The sequence below is a fragment of the Macaca thibetana genome, chromosome 14 (genome assembly GCF_024542745.1).
Source record: "Macaca thibetana thibetana isolate TM-01 chromosome 14, ASM2454274v1, whole genome shotgun sequence".
NCBI classification, from domain to species: domain Eukaryota; kingdom Metazoa; phylum Chordata; class Mammalia; order Primates; family Cercopithecidae; genus Macaca; species Macaca thibetana.
This window is the reverse complement of record NC_065591.1, coordinates 14570712-14598279: the sequence shown is the minus strand read 5'-3', so window position 1 is coordinate 14598279 and position 27568 is coordinate 14570712. Positions and strand designations below refer to the sequence as shown.

The 27568-nt window shown below is 40.2% G+C and overlaps 1 protein-coding gene and 1 long non-coding RNA gene across 3 annotated transcripts; both read left to right on the top strand.

The window, feature by feature from the left end:
- Nucleotides 1-891: 891 nt before the first annotated feature.
- Nucleotides 892-15133, top strand: LOC126936194 (uncharacterized). Its single transcript, XR_007719390.1, has 3 exons — nt 892-1014; nt 1454-1654; nt 14523-15133. It is a non-coding gene; the product is annotated as an uncharacterized LOC126936194 (long non-coding RNA).
- A 2678-nt stretch (nt 15134-17811) lies between these two features.
- LOC126936112 (glycine N-acyltransferase-like protein 1) lies at nt 17812-27473 on the top strand. 2 transcript variants are annotated; one of them, XM_050758557.1, is made up of 6 exons: nt 17812-17874; nt 18552-18671; nt 19081-19188; nt 25877-26003; nt 26279-26456; nt 26714-27473. In XM_050758557.1, the coding sequence occupies exons 2-6, from the start codon at nt 18594-18596 to the stop codon at nt 27129-27131; spliced, it is 909 nt and encodes a 302-aa protein (XP_050614514.1). In that variant the 5' UTR covers nt 17812-17874; nt 18552-18593; the 3' UTR covers nt 27132-27473. The 2 variants fall into 2 exon arrangements, with proteins under 2 accessions (XP_050614514.1, XP_050614513.1); XM_050758556.1 differs by lacking the exon at nt 17812-17874 and having other exon boundaries at nt 18120-18671.
- The last annotated feature ends 95 nt before the right edge of the window (nt 27474-27568 follow it).

The window sequence follows — 27568 nt, the reverse complement described above, 5'->3', positions numbered from 1 at the left end:
CATTTTGGCAAGAAATTCAAGGTAATGACTTTTAATATTTCTGACTACTAGTTCTATCATCTCTCTCACTTCTGGATCTGTCTCTATTCACTGATGTTTCCAGTCATTATAGGTCATATTTATCCACTTTTTAAGTGGTTGCTGATTTTTTCATTAGTTATCAAGCTTTGTTAATTTCACAACTTTGGGTGCCAGAAAGTTTTACATTCCCATCAATATTCTTGAGCTTTGTTCTAGTACCTTGATATTTTACATGGAAACCATTTTGTAATATCAAAGTTTGCTTTTATTTGTCAGGCGGGAGCAGAACTAGTGCTAATTTTGTCTGACTATGGAAGAAATACCTTTCAGAGGTGTCTCCCTGATACTTCATGAATTGTGACGTTTTCTAGTCAGATTTTTGTGAACTGAAACTATTCCCAGTCCTGTATAAGCCTCAGAAATTGTTACATCTGTTCCTTTTGGGTACTTCTTTTTCCTGTTCCTTTTCAACAGTTTCATTCCACTAATGCATTGACCAAGCTGAAATCTCAAGGGATACCCACTGCAAATCTCTGATACTGTGTGCTCCTGTGGCTCTCTTCTCCCTAGTACTCTGCCATACAAGCTCCAGTCATCTTGGCCTCCCCAAACTCCCAGCTTGTCTTCTCCATCAGGGAAACTGCTAGACTCTGCCTGTTTCTCCTTCCTAAGATATGCCTTGCAAACTCCATACAGGAAGCTAGATAGACATAGGGGTTACCTCATATGATTTTCTTCTCAGATCAGAGATGAGGTCAAACACAGCCTGATGTCCAATGATTGAAAGTTGTTATTTCATAGATCTTGTCTGTTTTTGTTTTTTTAGACATTCCATGTGGCAGAATAAACTCAATCCTTGTTTCTCCATCTTATCCACTAGTAGACATTAGTTATATTCTCTTTGAACTCATCATGAATTCCATGAAGACTGAAGAAAACAAGTCATTTAGTGCCACAGGAGATGACCAGAGGACTAGACCTGAAGTTTCAAAGGTATATCTACTTTTTTACAACTCCCCACAGGAGTGATTGTTCTTTCATCCCCTTAGTCCTGTTTTGGGAGGGAGGGAAAAGTTTACAATTTTGATGAAGTTCATTTCTCTATATTTCTCTTTGTGGATCATGCTTTTGTTTTTTATATCAGAGAATTCTGCTAAATCTAAGATCACAAAAATCATTTCTAAGTTTTCTTCTAGAAGTTGTATAGTTTTAGGTTTAAGTCTACAATTGATTTTAAGTTTTATTTTTATTTTTTTGTGTGGTACAATACCTGGATCAAAGTTTGTGTGTTTGTGTAAACTGTGTGTTTATTGTGTAAAAATAGTTAACTCAATAGTGGATGATTAGCATCTTATCATTGTCGAGTCTTCCAATCCTGAACAAGGTATATTTCTCCATTTATTTTGGTCTTGTTTAATTTCTTTTGCTGCAGGGCACCTGGGAGAATACACAAACCTGGTGGATGAAGGCAGATCAGGGAATGGGGGTTTGAAGGAGCAATGGGACTGGTACACTACTCTCTTCAAGGCCAGCAAACAAGGCAAGAACTAGAAAGACCACAAGTACAAGGCACGAGTGATTGAGAAGGTTAGCCATCCTGGCATCATGCAGCTTGAAGATTGTCCAGTAAACTGTGAGTGGCTCCTCCTAGCAGACTTTCTGCTATTACCTCTGGGTTTCTGGAGTGTGTCTGCACTGTCTTGCCCCTTTGACCAGAAACCCTTGCTTCCTCCACACTCCCTGAATTCCTCAAAGGACAAACTTCCAGCACTAGAATCTCCCTCCCCAGACAAAATATCTGCACAGATGTAGTCACGTCTCCATTAGGGGCCCCCAGACTTACAGCCCCCTGGAAACTGAATGGTCAAGATAATAAGTTATTGGGACTTTTGTATGCCAGATGCGACAGTCTGCTGGGCACTTTATCCAAGTCTTACGAGAGTCTCACCACAGCGGGAGGAAAATGTTTTCCAATTTAGCATTCTTTCCCATGCCCAGCCATGCAGTTTTTGCATGGCCATACCTAAACCCGCATTTGCCTCCTTAAAGGTTAGTTCTCCTAGCTCATGGAGATCACTTATAATGTGACTTATAATTGGGGTTTGCCGGCCAAATAAGATCTCATAGGACGAATACCCAGTTTGTTTGGTGAGGGTGCACCTGACTCGGAGGAGCACCATGGGCAAGACCTGATCCCACCTCAGATGAGTTTCCCGACAAAGTTTCTTCAGCAGCTGCCTGAGTGTCCAGTTCGTACACTTCACTTTTCCTAAGCTCTGCAGCCACTAGGCTGTGTGTAGCTTCCACTTTATTTTTTTTTCTTTCTTTCTTTCTTTTTTATTTTTATTTTTTATTATACTTTAAGTTCTAGGGTACATGTGGATAACGTGCAGGTTTGTTATAGCCAAGTGAAGTCCTCAACTATTTCAGCCATAAACGCTGGTCCATTTTCTGACCCCAGAGTAAGGGTTAGTCCAAATCTGGAAATAAGGTCTTTTAACAACACCTTGGTTACCTCTCGTGCCTTCTCTATCCAGGTCAGGAAAGCCTCAACCCACCCCAAAAAGGTGCAAATGAACACCAACACGTACCGAGAGCCCTCTGCTCAAGGCAGCTCGTTAAAATCCAGAAACAAAGTTTCACAGGATGTGGCTCCCATCTCCAGAATTCCCGGGGGCTGGGTAGGCCTGTGCTGAGGGTTGTTCTTGGCACATGTTAGATATTGTTCACAAAGTCCTCAGGTAATGGCAGTGAGCTGTGGCACATAGCAATGGCGTCTTAGCAATTTTTCTAGTGCCATTGTTTTCGTACGAGTTCCTTGTTGGAACTGTTTCACAAACCTGGGGGCCACCATTTCAGGTACGGCTAGCCTCCCATCGGAGAATTGTCACCATCCTCCTCTAATGTAATTCCCAGTCTCCGGGGCAAACCAGGTTCTTTCATTTGAAGTGTAGCTTGTGGCCTCCAGGAGGGGGATCTTCGGGAGGAGAGGCATAGCTAACGCTTCTGCTCTAGAAGGCAGAGATGCCATTGCTGCCCATTGTGCCACTTTGTCTGCCTTCCTGTTTCCTTTTGCTTCTAGTGTTCCTGCTTTTGGGTGCCCTTTGCAGTGCATTACTGCCACCTGTTTCAGGACCCATACAGCATCCAAGAGCTGTAGAATTTCTTCCTTGTATTTTCTTTCCTCTTCTCCTGCAGTTAAGAGTCCTCTTTCTTTGCAAATCTCCCATGAACCTGCAAAGAGGCAAAAGGATATTTGGAATCTGTGTAAATATTTGCTCTTTGGTCTTTTGCTAGCCAGAGAGCTCTTGTCAGAGCTATCAGCTCTGCCTTCTGATCAGAAGTTCCTGTAGGCAAAGACTTCACCTATACTACTGAGTCCGAAGTCACCACTGCATGCCCCGCTTGGCAGACCCCCTCTAGTATAAAACTGCTCCCATCAGTAAAATACTCAATGTGCAGGTCCCCAAGAGGTCAATCTGTCAAATCTCTACTGCTTGAGGACACTTCATCTAGCACATCCACACAGCAATCAAGGTGGCCTCCTGGCACTGACTCAACGGGGATCAAGGAAGGCGGGTTTAGGGTGTTCACAGTCTCTAAAGTTAAGCTGGGATTTTCACGTAGGAGCCCTTGGTATGGAGTCATTTTCGGATTTGATAACCAGTGGTTCCCCCTTTGGTCCATCAAAGTTATAACTGAGTGTGTTACCCAGATTGTCAGTTGCTGTCCTAAAGTCAGTTTATTTGCTTCTTGCACCAGTAGGATGGTGGCAGCTAGCACCTTGAAACAGGGAGGCCATCCAAGTGCCACAGAATCTAGTTGCCTGGACAAGTGTGCCACCAGGTGTTGCCATGATCCTATGACTTGAGTCATAATTATCCACGCTTGTGGATAATTAACATGGTGAATAAAGTAGTTCTACTAGTGATTAAAGCCCAGGTGCCCTGGTGTAAAGCAAATACCATTAGGGGGCAATAACCTTGGTCAACCTCCCCCTGAAAGGGCCATCTGGCTCACAGGTTAGTTAATGGAGGTAGAGTAAACAGACTTAACTGGGGAAGCCTCTATTTTTCCTAGTATTTACCCTATGACCTAATGCTCTAAGGTAAAAACTGGCTGCTTTCAGCCTGTTCAATTATTACGAGCAATATAACCTTTTGGTCTTCCAAAAAGGTTTGTGACTATTGCCTATAACTTTCCCTAATATTTCCCTTTAATATTTCTGTCATCCTCCTGAGTGAATCCCAACAATGCAGCCCAATGGTGAATAGAATCTGCTGGAGCAGACATTCTTGCCTTTTTTCTAGTCTTGGGAATGCCGATACCATTAAGTATGATGTTACCTGTAATTTTTCATAAGTGATCTTCATGAGATTGAAGAAGTTTCCTTTTATTCCTAGGTTGCTGACATTGTTAGAAATAGATGTCAGGCTTACCAGATGCTTTTTCTATGTCTGTTGAGATGATTCTATGTACATATAGAAATTTTAATTTTTCTAATTGGCTTATTACAGTGATATATTTTTCAAGTTAAACCAATCTTGCATTCCTGGTATTTACCTATTAGATCTTGCATTTATGTTTATATTGGCCTGTAGTTTTCTTTTCTTGTAATGTTTTGCCTGTATATTATAGAGCTAATATTTCCCTATTGCTGAGGCAATGTTCTTTTCAGTATTGTACTCAATGCCGCAGGAATTATGATGTTTTCCCAAGGTCTGGTGGGAACAGCAACTATTCCCAGCCCTGTAAGATCTCCAGGGATTGTTCCTTCTAATCTTTTTGGGTAGCTGATTTCCCTGACTTAGGTGATTTCCTCACATGCATGTGCAGATCACTACTCATATGAAGATTCATGGGGACCCTCTCTGTACAGTCCTCTCCTGCCTTCGAAAGCTAAACCCATTGGCTCCCCAGAGCTCAGTTCCTTTTCCTCAACTCAGTTGCTACTGAGGTTTGCCTGGATTCTTTTCTCTGCACCATGGCCTAGAGCCTCTCTTCAGGCAGTAAGCTGGGGAAGTCATAGAGTTTGCATCATTGTTTCTCTGTTTCTCAAGGATAACTGTCCTTCTTTGACTAATTCTCAGTATATTGAAAACCATTTAGTACATTTTGTCCATTTCTCCAGGATTTTCAGGCAGGAGTATAAATTAGTTCTGTGTTATTCCACAGTGGCCAGAGTAGATGTTCAGGATGCTGCTTTTATTTTCCCAAAGGATTTAGCTTTAATTGGTAGAATTAATGGGCTATAAATGGCTTACTTTATCTTGGCTGCCCCTATAACTATCAAATATATAAATATAAGCATACCAGAAGGCTTCTTAGCCAGATTAAGGGCATCTTCAAAAATCTCACAGGGAACATCATGTTAAATAGTGAATCGGTATAAGTATTTCCTTTACAATGAGGGAGAATAGAGGAGTGCTCACTACTACTGCCTTTATTTACTGATAAATAAAATTTATTTTAGCCAATGCTGTGTGATAAGAAAAATTAGTAAAAGATAATATTTGAAGATTGAAAAGAAGGGAACAAAGCACATTCATGAAATATCCATAGATGACATCATCATCTATTTTTGAAACTAACAAGATTTATAGAGAAAATATTAGAATGATTGTAGTGTGGTAAATTGGCTAGGTTTAAAGTTGATATTTCCAAAACAATGAATTTAGCTTAGTCAGTAATATCACAAAATGTAATACCCCCAGAATTATTTTATAATGGCTAAAATAAAAAACATTATTTACCTAGAAATAAATGTAAAAATGATTTAACCATTTATGGAGAAAATTATTTTGTTAAAGACATGAAAATGAGACATAAATCAATGTTAAGATATACTAATGACTAGGAAAACTCAAAATTAAGACAGTATTTGGTGAATATACAGAAAAAATATACCATTGGAACAGAACAGAGAGAGTAGAAACAGACTCACAAATTAAATGAAAGTATCTTTGTATTAGTTTGTGCTATGGTGTGAATCTTTTGCATGTCCCACAATTCATATGTTTAAATCCTAATCTCCAAAGTGGTGGCATGAAGAGATGGGGCTTTGTTGGGTGATTAGATCATGAAATCCAGACTTGACAGTCTCTTAGGGGTAATAAATTACCACAGGCTGTATGGCCTAAACAACAGAAATGCATTATCTCACGGTTCTGGAGGTTCAAAGCCCAAGGTCAAGATGTCATCAGAGTTGGTGACCTGTTAGGGCCATGAGGGAAAGATCTGTTCCAGGACTCTCTCCTTGGCTTGAAGTTGGCCATGATTTTTCTATGGGTCTTTACATCATCCTTCCTCTGTGTGTGTCTCTATGTCTAAATTTTCCTCTTTTCTAAGGATATCAGGGGTACTGGATTATAGACCCATCCTACTGCAGTGTGACCTCACTTTAAATATATCAACAAGAACCGTATATCCAAATAAGGTCACATTTTGAGGTAGTAAGGGTTAGGACTATAACATGTGAATTTTGAGGGGACACATTTCAACCCATAACAGTCTTACGTGGCAAAACATGCAGTAGGGATATGCAGAGAAAGAATGTACAATTCAGTCAGCATCCCTGGAGTAATTTGTTATCCATATACAAAAAATAGAAAGTGATACCTACTTCTAGCTATATACAAAAAATAGTTCCCAATTATAAACTTGAATGGTAAAAGCAAACCTTCACAACTTTTGGAAGAAAGAAAAAAATATATATATATTATGAAAGGTTTTCTAATGGTATAAAAAGATTAATGAACTTGACAAAATTAAAATTAACAACTCCTGTTCTTTATGACACCGGAGAATGAAAAATCAAGAAGAAACTCAGAATACATGTTTAACACATATCATGAATAAGCAATTTATGTCTACAATATTAAAATACTTCTAGAGTTAATAATGAAAGAAAAATAATCCAGAAGAAAAATGAACAAAACTTTAGGAGGCAGAGGCCAGTGGATCAGGAGGTCAGGAGTTCCAGACCAGCGCATCCAATATGTTGAAACCCCGTCTCTACAAAAAAAAAAAAAATACAAAAATTAGCCAGACCTGGTGATGTGTGCCTGTATTCCTAGCTACTCATAAGGCTGAGGCAGGAGAATCGCTTGAACCCAAGAGGTGGAGGTTGCAGTGAGCCAAGACCACGCCACTGCACTCCAGCCCGGGTGACAGCGGAGACTGCGTCAAAAAAAAAAAAGAAGAAGAAAAAAAGAAAAATGAACAAAAGACATAAACAACTATTTTAGAGAATGAAGTGTGAAAAAGGGTTCAATCCCATTAGTAATTAGGAAACTACTGTTTAAACCCTCAATAGCATGCTATTTCACACCCACACGATAGGCAAACATTAAAATATGGATAATACCAAGCTTTGATGAAGATGTAGAATAATGAGAACTTTCATTTCTCACTGGTGGAAGTGCACGGTGGTACAACAATTTTGTAAAATAATATGGCAATATCTATTATAATAAGGGAGATTACGCATTTTCGTTTTCTCTTGTTGTTCTCCTATTGCCTCATGTTTTCAAATATTCATTGCTCAAATCTATTTCTGAAGTTGTCCATTACCTCTTCTAAGTCTATACTTGAGAGATACCCTTGCCCATGTGTACCAGGAAACATATTCAAGGAAATTCATAGCAAAACTTGTCACTGCTTTTAGTAGAAATCCCCAGAATGTGCATAAGCAGTTGATTTCTTCAGTGAATTCTCTCTAACTGTAAAAGTGGATACACAATTTCATCAACTACAATAAACCTCAAAAAAGTAGTGCAAATTACAGAAGAAGACATTCAGCTGGATGTGTTTATATAAAATCAAAACAAGCAAAACTAAAAGTTTGCTATTTATAATCTTACAACATATGTATATGTCCCTAAATAAGTGTAAGACACTAATAATTTTAAAACAAATTTCGATTTAGTGGTTGTCCATGAGAATGAGGAAGGGAGATAAGATGAAGGAGGGACACACTGTACGCCTCTAACGATTTGTAGTGTTCTATTTCTTAAGGTGGGAAGGAAATACATGGATGTTTAGTATATGAAATATAGGGTGTCATAAACTGCTTTTGCATGTAGAAAATGTTTTATAGTTTTTAAAAACACAGTATATGAGATAAAGGAAGAAGCTGAGAACTATTCACAGGATACTAACTTGAGTAGTCAAATGGGTAATGACACAATTGTCAGATTCAGGAACACAGAAAGAAGGACACAATTAAATTTGATGACTCTGGTTTTGAAGGGGCTAAGTGTGAAATGCCTAAGTGTGAAATGCCTCTGACATATCCAAGAGTAGATGTCAAAAAGGCCACAAAATATTAATATCGGGAACTTAGATGACAGGTCATTGCTGCAGAGATAGATTTGGGCAATAAATATTTGAAAACATGAGGTGATGGGAGAGCACCAATAGCAAAAGGAAATCACTATTCCTAAAACCTCAGCTCATTCCATTACACCTACCTACTAAATGATCCAAGCCCAGCTGTCCCTCATGATTTTATTCCCTCCAGGCTTATGCCTCTATTTATATAGATTAGATCCAATACTTCAGGCTTCACAATAATTTCCTTCTAAGTTTAGTTCATGTATAATTTTTCTGATTCTTTTTAGTCATCTATCTGTGTTCTCTTGTAGCTCACTGAGCTTTTTAAAGATAATTATTTTAAATTCATTGTCAGACAGTTCATAAACCTTTATTTCTTTAGGGTCAGCTATTGGTTACTATTTGTTTCCTTTGGTGGTATCATTTTTTTTCTCTGTTCTTGATCTTGATTTTTAGACTGTGCATTAGTGTCTGCACATTTGAAAAACAAGAAACTTATTCTAGTCCTTGCCTAGTGGCTTTGTCTGGAAAATCCCTTTCCCAGTCATTCAGCAGTTGTTGGTAGGGTGTCCATTGTGGTCTGTAGGTGAACTTGTTGCCAAAGTGCTCAGGCAGGCTGGCCTGGGGCCTGTGTCAGCATGTGGTAGGCCTGGTTCCTGGGTCTGTACAGTTGGGCCTGAAGCTTGGATCCACTGGGGTGGATCCTTTCACTAGGTATGGGGGATGAACATAAAGCCTATGTCTATAAGGGCAGGTATAGAGGCTGTACCAATAGGTGCTGGACTGAAGCCTGGGTCCACAGGGTCTAACATGGCTATGAGGTGGGCATTGAGCCTGTGCCTACAGCGGCTGGCCAGGTTTTGGGATGGGCCTAGTGTCTGAGTCTGCTGGGATGAGCCTGGAATCTGAGTCCATGGGGACTGGCCTGGTACTGGTATAGGACTGGAGCCTGAATCTGGAGAAATGGGCCTGGGATCTTGGTAGACAGGGGCTGACCTGGAGCCTGAGTCTTCAGAGATGGTCGTAGAGCCATGGTCCAAGATGGTCAGCCTAGCATCAGAGTCTAGTGAAGTCGGTCTTTACCTGGGTATGCTTAGAGCACAGCTAGGACCTGAGTATATTGGATCCTGGGTCACAAAACCCATCCTGGAGCCTGAAGCTGGCCTAGCGCTGGGGTCAGGTGGGGCCAGTCTAGAGCCTGAGACCATAGGTGCTAGACTGGTGCCTGTAGCCACAGGGGCTGGCCTACAGTCTGGGCAATGGCCTGGAGGCTGGGTATGTAAGATCTGGCCTAGAACCAAGGTCTTCAGAAGCTGGCATGGAGACTAGCTCTACAAAGACTGTCTGGGTCCTAGGGCTGTAGGAAGTATACTGGAACGTAGGTCCACAGAGGCAGTCCTAGATACTGGGTCTGTAGGCACCAGCCCAATACTGGAGTCAACTGTGAAGGGCCTGGACCCTGGGTCTGCTGGAGCATGGGATCAAGGAACTAGCCTGGAGAGTGGGGTGGCAGAAACTCCCTTAGCCCTAGGCAGGCCTGGAGCATGGATCTGTCAAGGCTTGCCAGATACCTGGCTAAGGGATAGGTCTAGGGCTGCCAACCTTGAACTGGGGTGTGCCTGAATCCTGGATTTGTGTGAGACAGTCTAGTTCTGGGCTGGTCTGAAACCTAGGGTCGACTTGGGGCCTTCGACCGCTGGGGCTAGCCTGGTGCTACACTGTCCTAGATCCTGTATCCACAGGGGCCAGCCTATAGCTTGGATCTATGGACACTGGCCTGGTGACTAAAGTTGCAGAGGCCAGCCTGGTCCTTGGGTACGTCTGAAACCTGGAATTGTGGAGGCAAGCCTGGTCCTGGGAGTAGTCTGGAGCCTGGAGTCACTGTGGCTGCCCTGGTCCAGGGACAATCTGATACCTAAGGCACTGGGGTAGACCTGACATTAGGATATACCCAAAACCCAAGTCCACCAGGCAAGCCTGGAGCCTGGGCTATGGGATCTGCTCTGGCTTAGATTGCAGGTACCAGCCTAGAGTTTGGGGCCATAGGGGCATACCTATTACTGGATTTTACTGAAGCAGGCTCTGTGTTGGAGTCCAAGGCAAAGTTCAGTGCCCACTTCCCTTTTCTTCTTCCACACAAAGATTGCCTCTGTCTGTGCTCTGCTGCCTGGTGTTGTGGGAGGGGTGACACAGGTAATGTGAAATTGTTCTTTCTATGCTCTTCAATTCATCTTTCCTTATTTCTCTGCTACACAAAGATTCTGTAACATTTCACCTGGTTTACTTAGCTCCTGTGAAGGTATTTCACAGGATAGTAGTTAAATTGCACAGCTAGTAGGTTAAATTGATGTTTCTGTATGAGGATAAGTGCTAGAAAATCCCATTCTGACATTTTGCTGATGTCCAGTTTTACAGCATCCACTTTTTCTTTTTTTTTTTTTTTTTTTTTTTTTTGGGACGGAGTCTCGCTCTGTAGCCCAGGCTGGAGTGCAGTGGCCAGATCTCAGCTCACTGCAAGCTCCGCCTCCCGGGTTTACGCCATTCTCCGGCCTCAGCCTCCCGAGTAGCTGGGACTACAGGCACCCGCCACCTCGCCCGGCTAGTTTTTTCTTTTGTATTTCTTAGTAGAGACGGGGTTTCACCGTGTTAGCCAGGATGGTCTCGATCTCCTGATCGTGATCCGCCCGTCTCGGCCTCCCAAAGTGCTGGGATTACAGGCTTGAGCCACCGCGCCCGGCCTCCACTTTTTCTATATAGTGATTTTTAAAGTGCCTCAGCAGCATCAGAGGCAGGTCTCCTGCTAATTTGGAAAGAAAGATGGCAGATCTCATGTTAAATGGTCTTATCAAACACAAACATACATACGCACAATAAAGATAAAAAATAGAGAAGACAAACCTTTTGGAGGTGATGAGTATGTTTATGATATAGGTTGTGGTCATACTTTCATGAGTATGTGTTCCTCTCTATATGCATCAAGGTTTATACATTAAACACATACAGCTTTTTGTATGTCAATCGTACCTCAATTAAGGAGTTTTACAAAAAAAAAAAAAGATAAATGCAATACAGGAAAAATACTGTTGGCGTCATTCTCCATGAAGTATGACTTGTATTTCAGATTTCTGATGGTTACTGAACTTCCACATTTTCTGATGATAAGTATAATTAGAGAAATAATATGTTGGGCTAGAAAGGGGAAAAAAGACATTTCAGGATGAATCAATCAAACTTTTCCTTAACATAATAGAACTTGTTGTTCAAGATATTCAAACCAGTACCAGGCTAGAGGGAGAGAACAGTTTCCAGATCAAATATTTGTGTAAACTAATTTAACTGAAGTCTCAAGAGGAAGAAATCACGATGAAATATCTGGAGGCACAATATGCAAAATTCACCACAAAGCAGAAACCAGCATCTTAGAAAACAAAGAACAATGGCTTAGGATACAGAATGTCTGGGTTCTCAGTTTTGTACATGCAATCATGTCTCCACTTTCTAGGACTTAGTTTCTTGAGACTAGACAATCTCTAATATACCTCCCATCTGATTTTCCTCTCTTTCAGGAAGTTAGGCAGGTGCCCAGATCAGCTTTTTGGTCACAAAGGATAAAGAAAGAAGGCATAGGGTGTCTTTCTTAACCACAGTGTTAGGACACGGATTTAGAGAATGCATTAGCAGGGACTAAGCAAATAATGAAAGCTGAATTTGGGGTAGAAAAAATCGGGAACAGGAGATTAAAAAATCAGAAGGAAAATATTTAGGAGCAATAATGAGAGTCCCCTATTGATTCATAGTATAGCCAAAGTTTCTGTTTTTCTCTTCTTCAGACTCTAAGAGAACTAGAACATATCAGAGAGCTTTAAAATGTTCTAGGATGCCCAAACCAAGAAAGTATGTCCTGTGGATCCTACACCTTCCCAATTCCCTGATCTAACTAAAACCATATACCACTTTCTGATTTCTCTGGAGGCATTGAAACCTCATCACCAACCCAGAACAGTTTGGCGTGACTTGCTCTCTCCAGGAAGTACCTAAACATCCCCTTTCTTCCTCTGTAAAAGCTTCAAGATTCCACCTTGGTGTCAAGGTTTTCTCTACAGAGGCAGAATGTTGTTTATCTCAAACTCCAGAGACCCTCATCCTTTTCTGGGATCCATTTAAATTGGTGCTGTCAGTATTTTTGACCATAAAGGCAAGTCTCCACAAAAACCCTAGAAAGTTTTAAGATTTTATGCATAGGTGCCAACAGCTATCAGATGTCTTCCTAAGATGGCTGCTGCATCCTAGTTGCACATTGCTAAAGGTTAATGAAGAACATGGATATGAATGAAGCATCCCAGTGACCCTTGACCCATTGTTAGAGTACTCAGAGGGTGAGGCTCCACCAGCCTCCCATAGACCCACAGCCGTGCAGTCCCCATTCTCTGCCATGAACAAGAGTTTCAGGGCGTTACAGGGGTTCAAAGATGGCCAGCTCATTGCCATTTTGTAGTACAAAGTATACCAACAAATAAAGATAGACCAAAACATTGATAATAGTTTTAAAATGTGTATATTTTATAAATGAATGCTTATGATGACAAAAATGCCATGCAATACTATTGTTCTACTCACAAGAACATAACAAGAATTAAAAAACATTAATTAATTCAGAGTGGACTCTTGGCAGTGTGTAATTTATGGTGAAAGTGTTTCCTCCATTCTGTCTTGAGTTTCTGTACCATTGGGTGATAACGCTGAAATCTCAAATTTGGGACCCTCTCTGAAAGTGGGGCCATGCGCAAATGGCTCTCCTAGGTGTCTGCTCCCCATAACCTCATGATGTACCTGCAGACTCCCAAACGACGGAAGAACATTCAGGGGTAGCCAGCTGGAGATGCCTAGAATCACAGGTCTCTCACACAGCCTGAAAAGCCCAAAGTGGAGTAGCATAACCTCAGCACCTGTGAAACCAGAATTCATTGCTTCCATTCAGAGAGCCCATGTCTGTGCCAGAATCCAAGCTGCCATGAGTATTTTGGGAAGTCACTTATGACTAATACTGAGTATGGTAGGACTGATATCAGAACTGAGCTAGGCCCAGAGAGTCTGAGGCCATGACACATAAGGCTAAACCTTTCAGTTGTGATCTACAGATTAGCTACATCAGAGAAGTGGACTTGGAGAATCCTCTGCTGGAGTCCTAGAGAGTAACCACTCTGTCAGATAGCTTGTGTTTCTGAGAGGAAGGCGTCTAGTTCCAGCCTTATCCCACTGCACCTTATAAGCGCGGGCTGAGTTCTAGAGAGACTCCAGAGCTGGTCTGAAAGTTTGCTCAGAACTGAAGTGGTCTAAGAAACTGCCAAGCTCAGCAGCCCTACAGATGGGAGAGGAGCCCACAGATGGGAGAGGAAGCTATTCTCCTGGCCAAGGTCCTGACACAGAGTTTGCCAGAAGAATAGGCAGATTTGAGGCAGACTGGAGCTAGCACTGGCACTGGATTGAAACCTCCCTTGTAGTCCCATAGATAGTTTTTTGTATAAACATAGAAATTCACCTCTCTGGTCTTAAAGCTTGAAACTTTCATTTGTTTTATATGAATTTCTTCCTTAGTAAAGGACACCTACCTCCCTCAAAAAGCATCAAAGAATTGAAACTCATTAGATGAGCCCATTCAGACAATGGGACACCAGGCTTCTCATAAATTATGATTGCTTCCTTAGGTCTCCTGAGTTCCTGTTTTGCTACACATTGTTACATTTCTTCCCTGCTATGTAAACTCGTAATTTTAGTTGCTCAGGGAGATTGATTTGAGACTGAGCTCCCATCGCCTCTGCTACAGCATCCAATTCAGTCTTCTTCCTTGGCGGTGATATTGATTGGTTTTCTGTGCGGTGAGCTGCAGGACCTAGACCACACCCCTGGTGTTTCAGTAAGATTTTGGTTCTCCAGTCAGGAACACTTTGGCTCACCTGCCATGGACCAGGAGTCTCAAAGCTCTCCTAAGCAGCTACTTACCCAATGTTGGCTGGAGATGAGTTCTCTCTCTCTCCATGTTCCTGATTGCCTTGGAAAAACTGCCTTTGAAATTTGACATCCAGAGAGGTGACTGTCTTTTGTGGGCTCAGACAGAAGGATGTGCTCCTCTCAATTTGAGAAATTTTTAAAGGAATTTCCACTTGCAGGTTGAACAAGCCCAACTGATGAAGAGAGGGAAGTACCCTGATTGTTCCAGTATGGACACTCTTGGGGGCTTTTCATGGTATGTGTATCCAGGCAAGTGAGTGTCTTTTGTGGGTACCAGACAATGGGATCAGCTCCTCTCCATTTGAGAAATTCTGAAGGAATTTTCACTTACAGGTTTATTGAGTTTAACCAATGGAGAGATGAAGCACCCCAACTCTTTCAGTTTGCACACTTTTGGGGCTGTTTGATCCTGAAGCAGTTGCATAGTGTTTTAGTGACTGTTTGCATGTGTCTGTTTGCATAGTCATGGGAAATTAGAATTTGATAAACTGATACTCTTTTGTAAGACTGTTTGGCACCAGTATAGTTTGAATTTGGAGTTGCTATTGAATGAGAAAGCGGATTGAAATTCCATGTATCCAGGCTTCTGTGCTGCTGTTGGACCAGGTTAGTATGTGGTGTTCTCCTGTGGTGCTGTTTGACCCGTGTTCTTTGGAGTCTGGAGAAGTTTGGCCTTTAAAGATTAAACTGCCACAGAAACGGCTTTACCCAAAATTTTGATTCACAGCCTTCAGTGGATTACCTATCAAGGTTAACCAAGTTCAGCCATGTGGACATGTTTGCAGACTGGTAAGTTTGTATTGCTATAGCTTTAGTTCCCAGGTAAACGCTATTGGGTCTTTGTGTGTATATGCATCTAGATGTGTTTATGTGTAGGCACATGTATTACGTTATATGTTGTCACTACAAAATTGGCTTATAAATAAAAGAGTGCTCATAGATTAAGTTAATAAGTCCAAAGTCTTTTTCATGTTCATGTTACTTAAGGACATCTTTAGCAAGCTATCATTAAAATTATTGTAAAATAAAAATAGAAATGTCTTCAGAATTGTCAACATACATTTTTGTCTGGGTTTTATATTTCTCACTGCTAGATATTTTAAGGCATCAGAGTTTGGCACAGAAGGTTATAAAACTATAAACAGGATTATGAGACCAGTATGGGAGGCAAAGATCCCCCCATCCCAATAAAATAAAAATAAAACAATTAGCTGGGCACAGTGATTCATGCCTGTAGTCCCAGATACTCAGGAGACTGAGGTGGGAGGATTGTTTGAGCCTGAAAGGTCAAGGCTGCAGTGAGTCGTGATTCAGCCACTGCACTCTAGCCTGGGTGACAGAGTGAGACCCTGTCAACAAAAAATGAAAACAGGCAGAGAATGACAATGGGGCACAGGAGCATTGCAGAGAGACTAGGGGAGCAGTTGTAATTTTTAATAGGATGGTCAAAGGAGGCCTCATTGAGCAGGTGGCTTTAAGTGAAGACTTAAAGAAGGTAATAGAGGTTTCTCCAGGTCTTTTGAGAAAACAGAATGCAGGCAAAAGAAAAATGACAGCCAAGTGCCTGAAACAGAGTGGCCAAAGAGAGTAAGGTCATGGATGTGACTCGGGGGATGTCAGGGAGGTGACTGGAGTCTAAGTCATGGAGAACTTAGAGGGCTGTTATAGGGATTTATATCTCTTCCTCTGAATGTGATTGGGAGTTACTGCAGGAGTTGCACAAAGGAATGATGAAATCTGGCTTTTGTTTTAAAAGGAGCATTCTGGTTCTCCATTGATAAAAGACTAAAGACATTCTCCATCCAGAATACACTGCCAAGAACTGTGAAGCATCTAAAAGTTTGCCCTACTTGGGGCACTGTTTTGTAAATGCTGGCAGGTGACACAAACTTCCTGGGTCAAAGACACTAATTTATTACTCACTAAACAGGGAGAAAGATTTTTGTGTTTGTGTCCGTCCTCCTGGCTCCACAAGTCCTACAGAGGAAATACAGAAAAGCAGATTAATGTTGCAAATGCAACAGATGTGTGCGGCAGCCAAGGAACCCTGAATTTAGGGAGCCTAGATGTTTTATAATGTACTGCAAGCAAAGCTGTCTGAAGTTTGCTCCAGACACAGACATTATCTTTCTCATACTGAACAGTAAGCAAACCTGCCCTCCACTTCAGAAGAAAGCAATATCTCTAGCTTCCAAGCTGTCCTCTTTACAAACATCCTTGAAAAGTTAGCAGCAAAGGCTGTCATTGTCTCTGCTTCTAAAACATGCAGAAATGGGAGAGGTCATGAAGAATTTTCTCCCAACCAGAATTAGGAGGATGTCATAATGTATTGGATGTAAAGTGAAAGGGGAAAATATACTTAAGAATAACTCCAAGCGTTTTTATTTGAACATGTGAAAAGATGGAGTTGCCATCCACTAAGTTGAGAAAGACTACCAGTGAAGTGGTTGGGTGGAGAGGGTGGATAAGGAGTTTGATCAGAGACAAAATGAGTTTGAGATGGCTATTGGATGGAATTCAAGAGACGTTGAAGAGGCCAATAGATATATATGTTTTGAGTTCGTAAAGGAGTTTGAGTAATAATATAAATGTGTTAGTCATTGGCAGGTAGATTGATTTTAAAGCCATGGGACCAGATGGGATAACAAGGGAGTATGTGTGGATACAAATGAGGACCAATGATTGGACTCCATGAAGTGATCCAAAATTAAGAAACTGGGTAGAAAAGAAGGGTCCACTGAGGAGACTGAGAAGAAGTAACCAGTGAAGATAAAGGAAACCAAGACGGTATTGTCTTGGAAACCAACTGAAGAAAGTCCATTAAAGGATGATCTTTTAAGATGAGAAGCAATAATTGACCATTGGATTTAATAACATAGAGATCACTGATGGCTTTCAAAAGTGTTTCAGTAGAATGGTACCAGCAAAATCTCAATTAGATAAGATTGGGAGGGGGTTTGGAGATAGCATGTCTGGACAATCCTTCCAGTGAATTTTGCTACAAAGTGTTAAAGCAAACTAAATATGGCCTGAGAAGGACTCTGTACTTCTTCATTTGAGTCCTTGTGGGTGAACTGTAACCTACCTTAATAATCAGACAAGATTGAAAACCTAATCTAGTAGTGTGCACCTCTAACAATACTTGAGTGTTAGCCAATCCCAGCAGCCATACTTCAACCACTCACAGACTGCTGACTGTTCAAACTGTTCAAATAAGGCAAACGACCAGTTGTAACCAATCTCACTGTTTCTGTACCCCACTTCCGGTTCCTGTATGTCACTATACCTTTTTTTTTGGTCTATAAATTGGTTTTTACTTCGAGGCAACCCCCAGAGCCTCTGTGAATCTGCTGTGATTCTGAAAGCCGCCTGATTCACAAATTGTTCATTGCTCAATTAAACGCCTTTAAATTTAATTCAGCTGAAGTTTTTCTCTTATCAGATGGTGTCAGAAGCAGGATCTGAAGTGGAGCTTCCAGTATCTCCAGGAGCACTGAGTAAACACGAAAGGTACCGGCATGATCCACTGTGTCCATTGATCTCTCAGAGTGGCTGAGGATCATAAGTAAGCTCCCTCTCGCATTTTGGAGCTTCACACATTTGTGTTTTGAGCTCTCTGAGTTGCTTTGAGCAAATTTCTGATCCAAACTGGGTTTGGAGTCACAACGTAAAATGGACTGGGTCTAGGAACGGATGTGGTCTTGGAATTAACCGGCTTGGATCCAGTTAAAGGCCTCTTACATCTCACTGGGTCAGAAAGAACTGGTAGTAAGCAGTAACGTTGTAGGAGTTATAAAATTTGGCGTTTGAAAATTCACAGGGATGTTTGTGTTCTACCCCCTTTGTTTCATTTTTCTTGTGCACCTAGGTGGGAAAAAAATCATTGGCTAAGTTAATCAAGAGAAGCTGAGAGTAAACCCAATATTTTAGATAAATATGGGATTCTTCATTCCAGCAGGGAGGAAGGGCATGGGTTTTGGAGTCATTCATATATAGTTTCAAAATCTGACTCTGGCATTTATCTCTGTAAGAATTTGAGAAATTTACTTAGTCTCTCTGAGCTTTGGTGTATTCCAAATGAAGACGACACTAACAGTATCTGCATCATGAGTGCTACTTCAATGGAAATGTATAAAGTGCATTTTACACATTTGTTCTCTTACCATTTTCCCTTCACTTCTTTTCAGAGTTTCTTCTTGAAGGGCTCAAGGACTGAAGCATCCCACAATATGATCCTACTGAATAATTCCCAGAAGCTGCTGGCCCTATACAAATCCCTGGCCAGGAGCATCCCTGTGTCCCTGAAGGTGAGGGAACAATGGGAGTGTCGGATTGCTTTGTGCATATTTCTTTACCTTTCTGTGCCTTTACCTTTGGTCTTTTCATCAATAAAATGGGAAAAACATTAGCACCTACCTCTTAAAGTTGTTGTGGACACTAAATAAATTCATACATTATAAGTGCTAAGAGCATTGCCAAGTGCCCAGCTAGTGCACAGTAGCTCTTTGGTATCACAAGGACACCTGCCTGTGAGTTCTGCCTGCCTGCTTGTGACTTCACATCCATCAATATGGTCCTGGAGACGCTGCTCATCTCACCTTCACTGTCTTGGTCCCAGTACTGTCTCTTGACCTCCATTTTTCTCTTCCTCTTCACATCCAGATCCCCATCTCTGGGGATCTCAACCTCTCCTATTCCCTTTCATCCCTCTGTCAGGTGTACGGCTCTGTGTATCACATCAATCACGGGAACCCCTTCAACATGGAGGTGTTGGTGGACTCCTGGCCCGACTATCAGATGGTTATTATCCGGCCTCAAAAACAGGTAGGCACACAGACAGGGACTGGTGGATCCAGGCAGGTCCAAAGGGCCTGAGGAACTGACCAGTTCAGACACCAGGGCTGCTTTTATAGGGTGAAAGGAAAAGTGAGTATTTTAAAACACTTCTTCAGTACTTGGCACCTTACATGAGTGCCACATATGCCTATTCTTCCTCTAAAGCATAAAACATTTGAGAAAGGGTTCGAGGGGGAAGGGGAACAAAAGGACAAGGCTGACACTCACAGATTAAGGGCCCTTTGAGGTGGCAGGGGTTAACCTGCAGGGGCTGAATGGAGGCCACTTTACAGGGAAAGTTGGGTGTCTGAGATATCAGAACAGTGACTTAAAAACAAAATCCAAACCAGAACTCAACTGGTAAAATTATCTCTCAGGGCCAGGCGTGGTGTCTTATACCTGTGATCCCAGCACTTTGGGAGGTCAAGGCAGAAGGATTACTTGAGGCCAGGAGTTTGAGGCCAGCCTGTGCAACATAGTGAGACCTCATCTCTACAAAAAATAAACAAAATTAGCAGGGTGTGGTGGCACCTGCCTATACTCAGACACTCAGGAGACTGTGGTGGGAGGATGGCTTGAGCCCCAGAAGGTCGAGGCTGCAGTGAGCCAAGATCACACCACTGTACTCCAGCCTGGGCAACAGAGTGAGACCCTGTCTTAAAAAAAAAGTTACTTCTCAGGAACCAGGGAAGGGTCACAAAATTACTGTGTGTCAACTATGTGGAAGCACTTCACTCATTAGTGACTGTCATCCTCAGAACAATTTTATGAAGTGAGCATTAATATCTTCAATTTAGAGATAAGGAAACCACACTGAGAAATATTAAGTCATGTAGCTGCTGGATACCAGATGTTAAAGCATTGCCCAATCTGAATTCAAGTTCAGTGGACTCTGCCACTTTTACTAGCTATATAACCATAGGCCCTTCTCTGAGTTTTATCATCTGTTAAAATGGGAAAAATAAGAGGACCTTCTTCAGAGGATTACTCAAGGTAGTCTCAAGATAAATGAGAAACCATATGTCAAACCCTTAGTACATAGCACATAATTCTAAATAGTATTTGCCATAATTAGCCATTATTGGCTGAGGATACACAAGGAATACACGATTAAGCTGAAATAGTAATACAAACCTAGGTCTATTTTTTTGCCCTAAAGACTTTCCCTTTTTGTGTCTGTTTCATGCACATCTGGTTAGTGAACTGAAGCCTCATGGCCAGCCCAGCTTCATGTGGTTATAGACGCTGAGCCCCCAAATAATAATAAGCTGAGCCTAACACTTTCCCCAGGGACTTCTTTTGATCTCCTGGCTTCCTGACAATGTGGGATCGAAGATTAATGCTTAGTTTATTTAATCCATGGTCCAATTTCTTCAAAGCGTGATATGCTAAATAACTGTACGAAGTCAAATATTTTTACTTCAGTAACTTGGTAGTTGCTATGTGTATTGTAGCAACGTAACTGTACCATTAAACTGTAACTTTATATATGCATTGCTTTGAACAAGGCTAGTTTTTATAAAGTGATTCAATAGGCCGGGCGTGGTGGCTCATGCCTGTAATCCCAGCACTTTGGGAGGCCGAAGAGGGTGGATCACGAGGTCAGGAGATCGAGACCATCCTGGCTAACACAGTGAAACCCCGTCTCTACTAAAGAATACAAAAAATTAGCCGGGCGTAGTGGCGAGCACCTATAGTCCCAGCTACTCGGGAGGCTGAGGCAGGAGAATGGCGTGAACACAGGAGGCAGAGGTTGCAGTGAGCCGAGATTGTGCCACTGAACTCCAGCCTGGGTGACAGATCAAGACTCCGTCTCAAAAAAAAAAAAAAAAAAAAGTGAGTCAATAAACAAAAATATTAAAATATAAAAGTTCCATGCCACACATATGTGACCAAAAAAATGGAAAGAATGAAGTATGCTGCAATTTACTTGGAAATACATTCATCTAGTCTGATTCCATATTATAACACGTTTCTTTTTGAAAAGTATTGAAAAACGTATTGAAAGTCAATGCGATTTTGAATAAGAACTTTTTAGGGTGAGATGCAGGAGAATTTTTGTAGAAAAAAATTAACTTTGTTGGTTTTTAATCACAAAGATAATATATGCTGATTATACAAGTGGAAAAATCCAGCATGATTTTAAGAATTTAATAACATCTCACCTCCTTTCCCCTCCTCTCCTCCATTTCTAACCCTTGGGGTAATCAGTGTCCTTGCCCATATTAACACACAAACGGATATTCACTTATGATCTCTTCTGTCATACTTTTTAATTTGCCCTTGACATATGGACATTGCTTTGAGTGAATCAATACAGCACTAACGTATTCGTTTTAATAACTGTGGCATTCCATAGAGTCTATGCAATGCTATTCAGTCAGTCATTCTCCTCCTGTTGGGTTCAAATTGTTCATACTTCTTTGCCACTACAAACAATGCTTCAATAAACATCCTGGTATACATGTCTTGACATCCTGGAAACTTTTCTCCATACAATTGATTTCCAAAAGGGAAACCTTCAAGTCAGAGTTTATCTTATCCTAAGTAGGCACTGCCAGATTACCTTCCCAAAGGATTCCACAGCTTTATTTCCATCAGCAATTTGTGGAAGAATTGTTTCCCACATTCTCACCAGCACTGAATGTTATCCATCTTTTAGTTTATGCCAAACTGGTGGGTGAAAAGTGGCATCTTATTGTAGATTTAATTTGCATTTCCCTGACTAGTGATATTCAACATATATTTTCATATGTTTGTCAGTCATTTGGGGTTTACTTCTAAACTGTTTATATTGTTTGACCATTTTTACACAGGAGTTTATGTGTCATTCTTAAAATTCTCTATGTGTTTTGGATACTGGGGATACTAACACAAGGTGTATGCTACAAATTTGTTGCCCAATTTAGAATTAGTTTCTATTTTATTGATAGAGATTTTCACATGAAGAAATTTTTAATTTCATGTAATCAAATATATTATCTTTTTCACTATGATTTCTGAGGCTTTGTTTTTTTCTTTTTTTTTTTCCGTTAATAATTAGGAAGATTTTTTCCTAATCTAAGATCATACAAGTTTTTTGTATTTTGTCTTACAGTGAATTAATTTTTACTTTTGACGTTTCAAACTTCATTCTATTTGGAATATATTTTTGAATAGCATGAATTAACATTCTTTTATATTTATCTCCCTTATGGCTGGCTAATTATGTCAGTACTACTTAGTAAATAAATCATTCCACTACTGAAACATAAATGTCTATTTTGTCATATAACACTTTTATATATTTTGTAGCTATTTTTGTATTTGTTTCTAGTCTTTTCTCATGCTATTTCTCTGTTTTGTGGCAAGTTTTAATATCTAATAAAGCAAATCACACTTCACTAATCATTTTCTTACTTTCCTATTTCTTATAAACTTAAGAGCTATATGAACAAAAACTAAATTCTCAGTTCCCCAACTACCCCAACTAACTATTGCAATTGTGACTTGTATTGGAGGAGCTTTTTTAGACAATTGTGGAAGGATTAATATTTTTGTGATACTAAATATTTTTATCAAGAAATATGGTCTTTCTCTCATGTTTTTCACTTTGTGTTCTATGCCATCAGGTAAAATGTTAATGTTTTCCTGTGGTAAACTACGTGATTTCCCATTAAGTTTACCCTCAGATATTTTATAAATTTTTTTAAGATTCTTAAATTATTTTTCCTTTTCTATTTCTGAGGATTATTATTTTGTGATTTCTTTCTATTTATACTCTTGATTTCCAAATATGTCACGCTATTCTTTAAAATCCTGTTTGTTTGTGTGGGGTGTTATTTGTTTTTGTTGAAGTTTCTTGGATTTTCTAAATGTGTAATTTGTAATCTACAAACGAAGTAATTTGCTGCTTCTTTGTCAATATTTGTATGGGTTTTTAGTTTCTTGCCTTATTGCATAATGCACAACCTAAGAAACAATACCAACTAACCATAATAATAGTTATATCCTTGTCTCATTCCTGATTTTAATGAAATAGCTATAACCACTTACATTTGGAATTGCATTTAATTCTGTCTTTACTAGAGCACTTTACTGTTGTTCCTACTTTCATAGAAATTATATTTAGAATGAAGGGCAAATTTTATGTTATTTCATTTTTGTCTTTTTGTGGCAATTTGTATACTCATGCAATTTTTTTCTCCTTTAATTTATTACACTAAGAGATCTTTTCTGATCAGAGTCATTCTGGCCTTTCTAAAACAAACTGTTCATGTTCACATTCTTTCATATGCTACTGAATATTTTATTCAGAATTTTTGCATCTGTATTCAAAAGCCAATATGGTCAGTAACTCTCTTTTTGTTGTTTCTTTACCAGATTTGGAATTAGGATCTTTTCATCTGTTACCAACGTCTACTATTAAAATTATGTGTTTGGTTTTGGCTTATGTAGAATTTAAATGTAAAATAATCTGATTTTGGCTACTTTTTATTTTTTAATTTCAACTTTCCTTTTAGATAAAGTGGGTACATATGCAGATTTGTTACATGTGAATATTGCATGATGCTGAGTCTTGGAGTACAGACAAATCCCATCACCCTGGTAGTGAGCATAGTACCCAATAGGTAGTTTTCTAAGCCAGCCCCTTTCCCTCCACCCTGTAGAGTCCACAATGTCTATTGTTCCAACATTTGTGTCCATGTATGGTCAATGCTTAGCTCCCAGTTATGAGTGAGAACATGTGACATTTGATTTTCCGTTACAGCATTAATTTGCTTAGGATTATCGCACTATGGAAAGTAGTCTGGAAATGTCTTAGAGAACTTAAAACAGAGTTGCCATTCAACCCAGCAATGCCATTACTAGATAAATACCCAAAAGAAAATGAATCATTCTACCAAAATGACACACGCACTAGTATGTTCATGCTGCACTGTTCACAATAGCAAAGACGTGGAATCAACCCAGGTGCCCATCAAAGGTAGACTGGATAAAAAAAAAAAAAAAAAAAAACTTGGTATGTATATTCCTATGGAATATTACACAGCAATAGAAAAGATAAAATATTGTCCTTTGTAGCAACATGGAGGGAGATAGAGGCCATCATTATTGTTCACTTTTCAAATGGTAGTTGTTTAATTCAATTTCTGATATTTTCTATTAGTTTGTTGAAGTTTTCTATTTTGTGAAAGTCAGTTTTGATAGTTTATTCTTGAGGGATAACATCCATTTCTTTATCAGTAAATATGTTGCCTTGGAGTAGTATATAATCTGCTATTATAAGTCTTCTTTTCTTTTCTATTTCCGTTCTCAGAGCTCATACGCTATGCCTTTTTTTTTTCTTTTTTCTCTTTCTCATGTATTTCCTTCGAAACCCTTACCAGAAGTTTCTCTCTCTCTCTCTTCTCTTTCTATTTTTGCCAATTAAAAATGAAGTTTTGGCTTTATATATCCTTTGCACTCTGTCTTGTTCTACAATTCATTAATTATGGCTTTCATTTTTACAAATTGTTCCATTTGCTATTTTCTAGTTTGATATTCTTTTTATAATTTCTTGACTATCTACTTGGCTATTTTCAGTCATTCTTTTAAAATTGGGTCTTTTAAAACATCTACTCTTGTAAATTCACTGAGGTGTCGGTCTTGGCCATATTCAGGAACTTGTATTTATAAAAGCACCCTCAAATTCTTGAAGGTTTCTTTAAAATTACATACACTATCTTACATTTTACTCTTAAAAATATAATTTTCAACATTATATTAATACATTCACTGCTAAAACTCTCACACTTATTATTTATATTTCCCCGGAGAAACAGATACTCATCGTCCCATGAAGTTTGTGGCTTGCCAGAATGGGATCACGAGTCTCTTTCTTTCAAACCCATGAGTCTAACACCACCTAAATTATGCAGAGTGCTACCAAAAATTCAGTTACTTCATTCTATTTTGTGGGCTTCTGGCTGTAAAGGCAATGTCACTCTTCGAATAGGTTGATATCTTGTAGCCTTAGGAAAAGGCAATGTCTCCTTAATGTCTATATTCACTAAAGTATCTTGCTCAAGCCCTGGACACTGTAGATTCTAGGACACTATAGATTCTAGGTGTCTGGTGATACAGTAGGCACTAAAACTTAGAGAATTCACAGTTAAATTTATTCTGATCGAGGTTTAAGGACTTAATCCTAGCAACACAGACTCAGTACAACCCAGAATATGTCCCACAGGAGGTTACATGGGGCACAGTATATATAGCAGGGGGGTACGCATGGCAAACGGGGTAAGTGAAGCAGGGAGAGAAGGAATTGTTGCATTCCTTTGATTCTGCTGGGTTCTCGGTGATGCTATATATAAAATAAGGTAAGTGTGCAGTTGAGTGGGTAGGAAGAAAGGTGAGGTATATAAGGCCTGGTGGAGGGTGACTGCTTTCATCCTGTTTTTGTTATGCATCTGATAAGCAGGTTTATAACCAGTACCTGTCAGTGTTAAATATTTAACAAACTCCAGTTACACAGTTAAGAGGTCAGCAGTAGCTTATAGGCCTGGGTTTTATTATCCGTGTGCCCAACTGCAGCCATCATGGGCCAGTGTTAAAAATTTCCTTTCAATTTTCATTTTTCTGAGAATTACAATCAGCGAGAGGTGAAGAAAAAGTTCAAGGGAATGATCTGACCTCTCACCATCCTATACAGGAGATGACAGACGACATGGATTCATACACAAACATATATTGTATATTCTCCAAAGAGCCTCAAAAATCACAAGACGTTTTGAAAAATTGTGAGATCATAAACTGGAAACAGAGACTCCGAATCCAAGGTAATGGGTCTGAAGAAATGGGCAACCAGCAGTGCTTCTCAAATTGTGTCTTCAACGAATAGCATTAGCATCACCTGAGAGCTCATTAGAAGTATAAACTCACAGAAACTCTGTGGGATGGGAGAGGTAGAGTAATCTGTGGTGTGACAAGGACTCCTGATTGTGGTGTAAACTCAAGTCTGAGAACTACTAAGCACTGAGGTTTAAGCAGGTGGGAGCAGTATAAGTAGAGAACTCCATGTCTGACAATATTGCTTTCTTGCCTTTCTTCCCAGGTCTTCAAGAAAGTTTGGGTGAGGAGATAAGAGCGGCTGCATTTTCAAATTCAGTGAAGGTAGAGCATTCAAGAGCAGGCCTCTTTATTACAGAAGATTTCCTGAAACTCCATGCCTCCAATAAAAGCAAGCTTGGAAGCTGGGCAGAGACAGGCCAACCAGATGATGAATTTGAGAGGTACAAAAATCATGTGCTGATCATTTATAATTGCCATTCCTTGTACATTTTTGTAACTCACATAAATCAGTTTTGGAGTGAAGAGAGTATGAATCCATTGCTTGGGATGAATAAAGGTTGTCAATGGTCAAAATACGCAACTTTGCACTGGTGGGTCTTTAAACAAGAAGAGGGCCTGGGATCTCTAGAATAGGATGGTACCCAGAAATTACAAGAGTGGGGATGAAAGTTATTGTCTTTCTTTATGTTTTCTACAGGAAAACTCCCAACTTTAATTATGCCCAGCTGGATATTTCTTATTCTGGGCTGGTAAATGACAATTGGAAGCGAGGGAAGAATGAGAGGAGCCTGCGTTACATCAAGCGCTGCATAGAAGTCCTGCCAGCAGCCTGTGTGCTCGGCCCAGAGGGGACCCCAATCTCATGGATAACCATGGACCCTTCTTGTGAAGTAGGAATGGGCTACTGCATGGAAAAATACCGAAAGAAAGGCAACATGGCACAGCTGCTGGTGCGACACCAGAAGTATCTGTGTCAGAAGAATATACCATTTTACGTCTCTGTACTGGAAGACAATAAACACTCCCGCAGATCAGTGGGGTTGGCGGGTTACTTTGAGGCCCCCTGTGAGTGGCACCAATGGACCTGCTACCCACAGAATCTAGTTCCATTTTAGACAATGAAGCTGCTTAGCAATCTTGGGCAAGCCATCTCTTAATATTAAAGCAGATACCACAGAATAGCTTTCTTCACTTACAAATGTTGATTGGGCATTTATGATACGGCAGGAACTCTCTCACATGGAGACTTGATATTAAAAGACACAGCCGTGCTCTTGAGGAGCTCACAATCCAGGCTGGAGGCAGGGGAGGGTATAGTCTTTAAATATGCTTAAGCGTTGTAGGGAAGGACGGGGTTACCAGTAAACATGTTACCAGAAAGCCAGGCTCAGTTCTTACCTCCGGGAATCAGAACTCTTTATGTAACTTGGTTGATAGAATCTACTATCTGGAAGATAAATGAAGAACTTTAATAAAATTGTCAATAGAATATACCTAATCTATATGGATACTTTATTGGAAATAAATAGCCCTGCTATGTATGGATTTATGA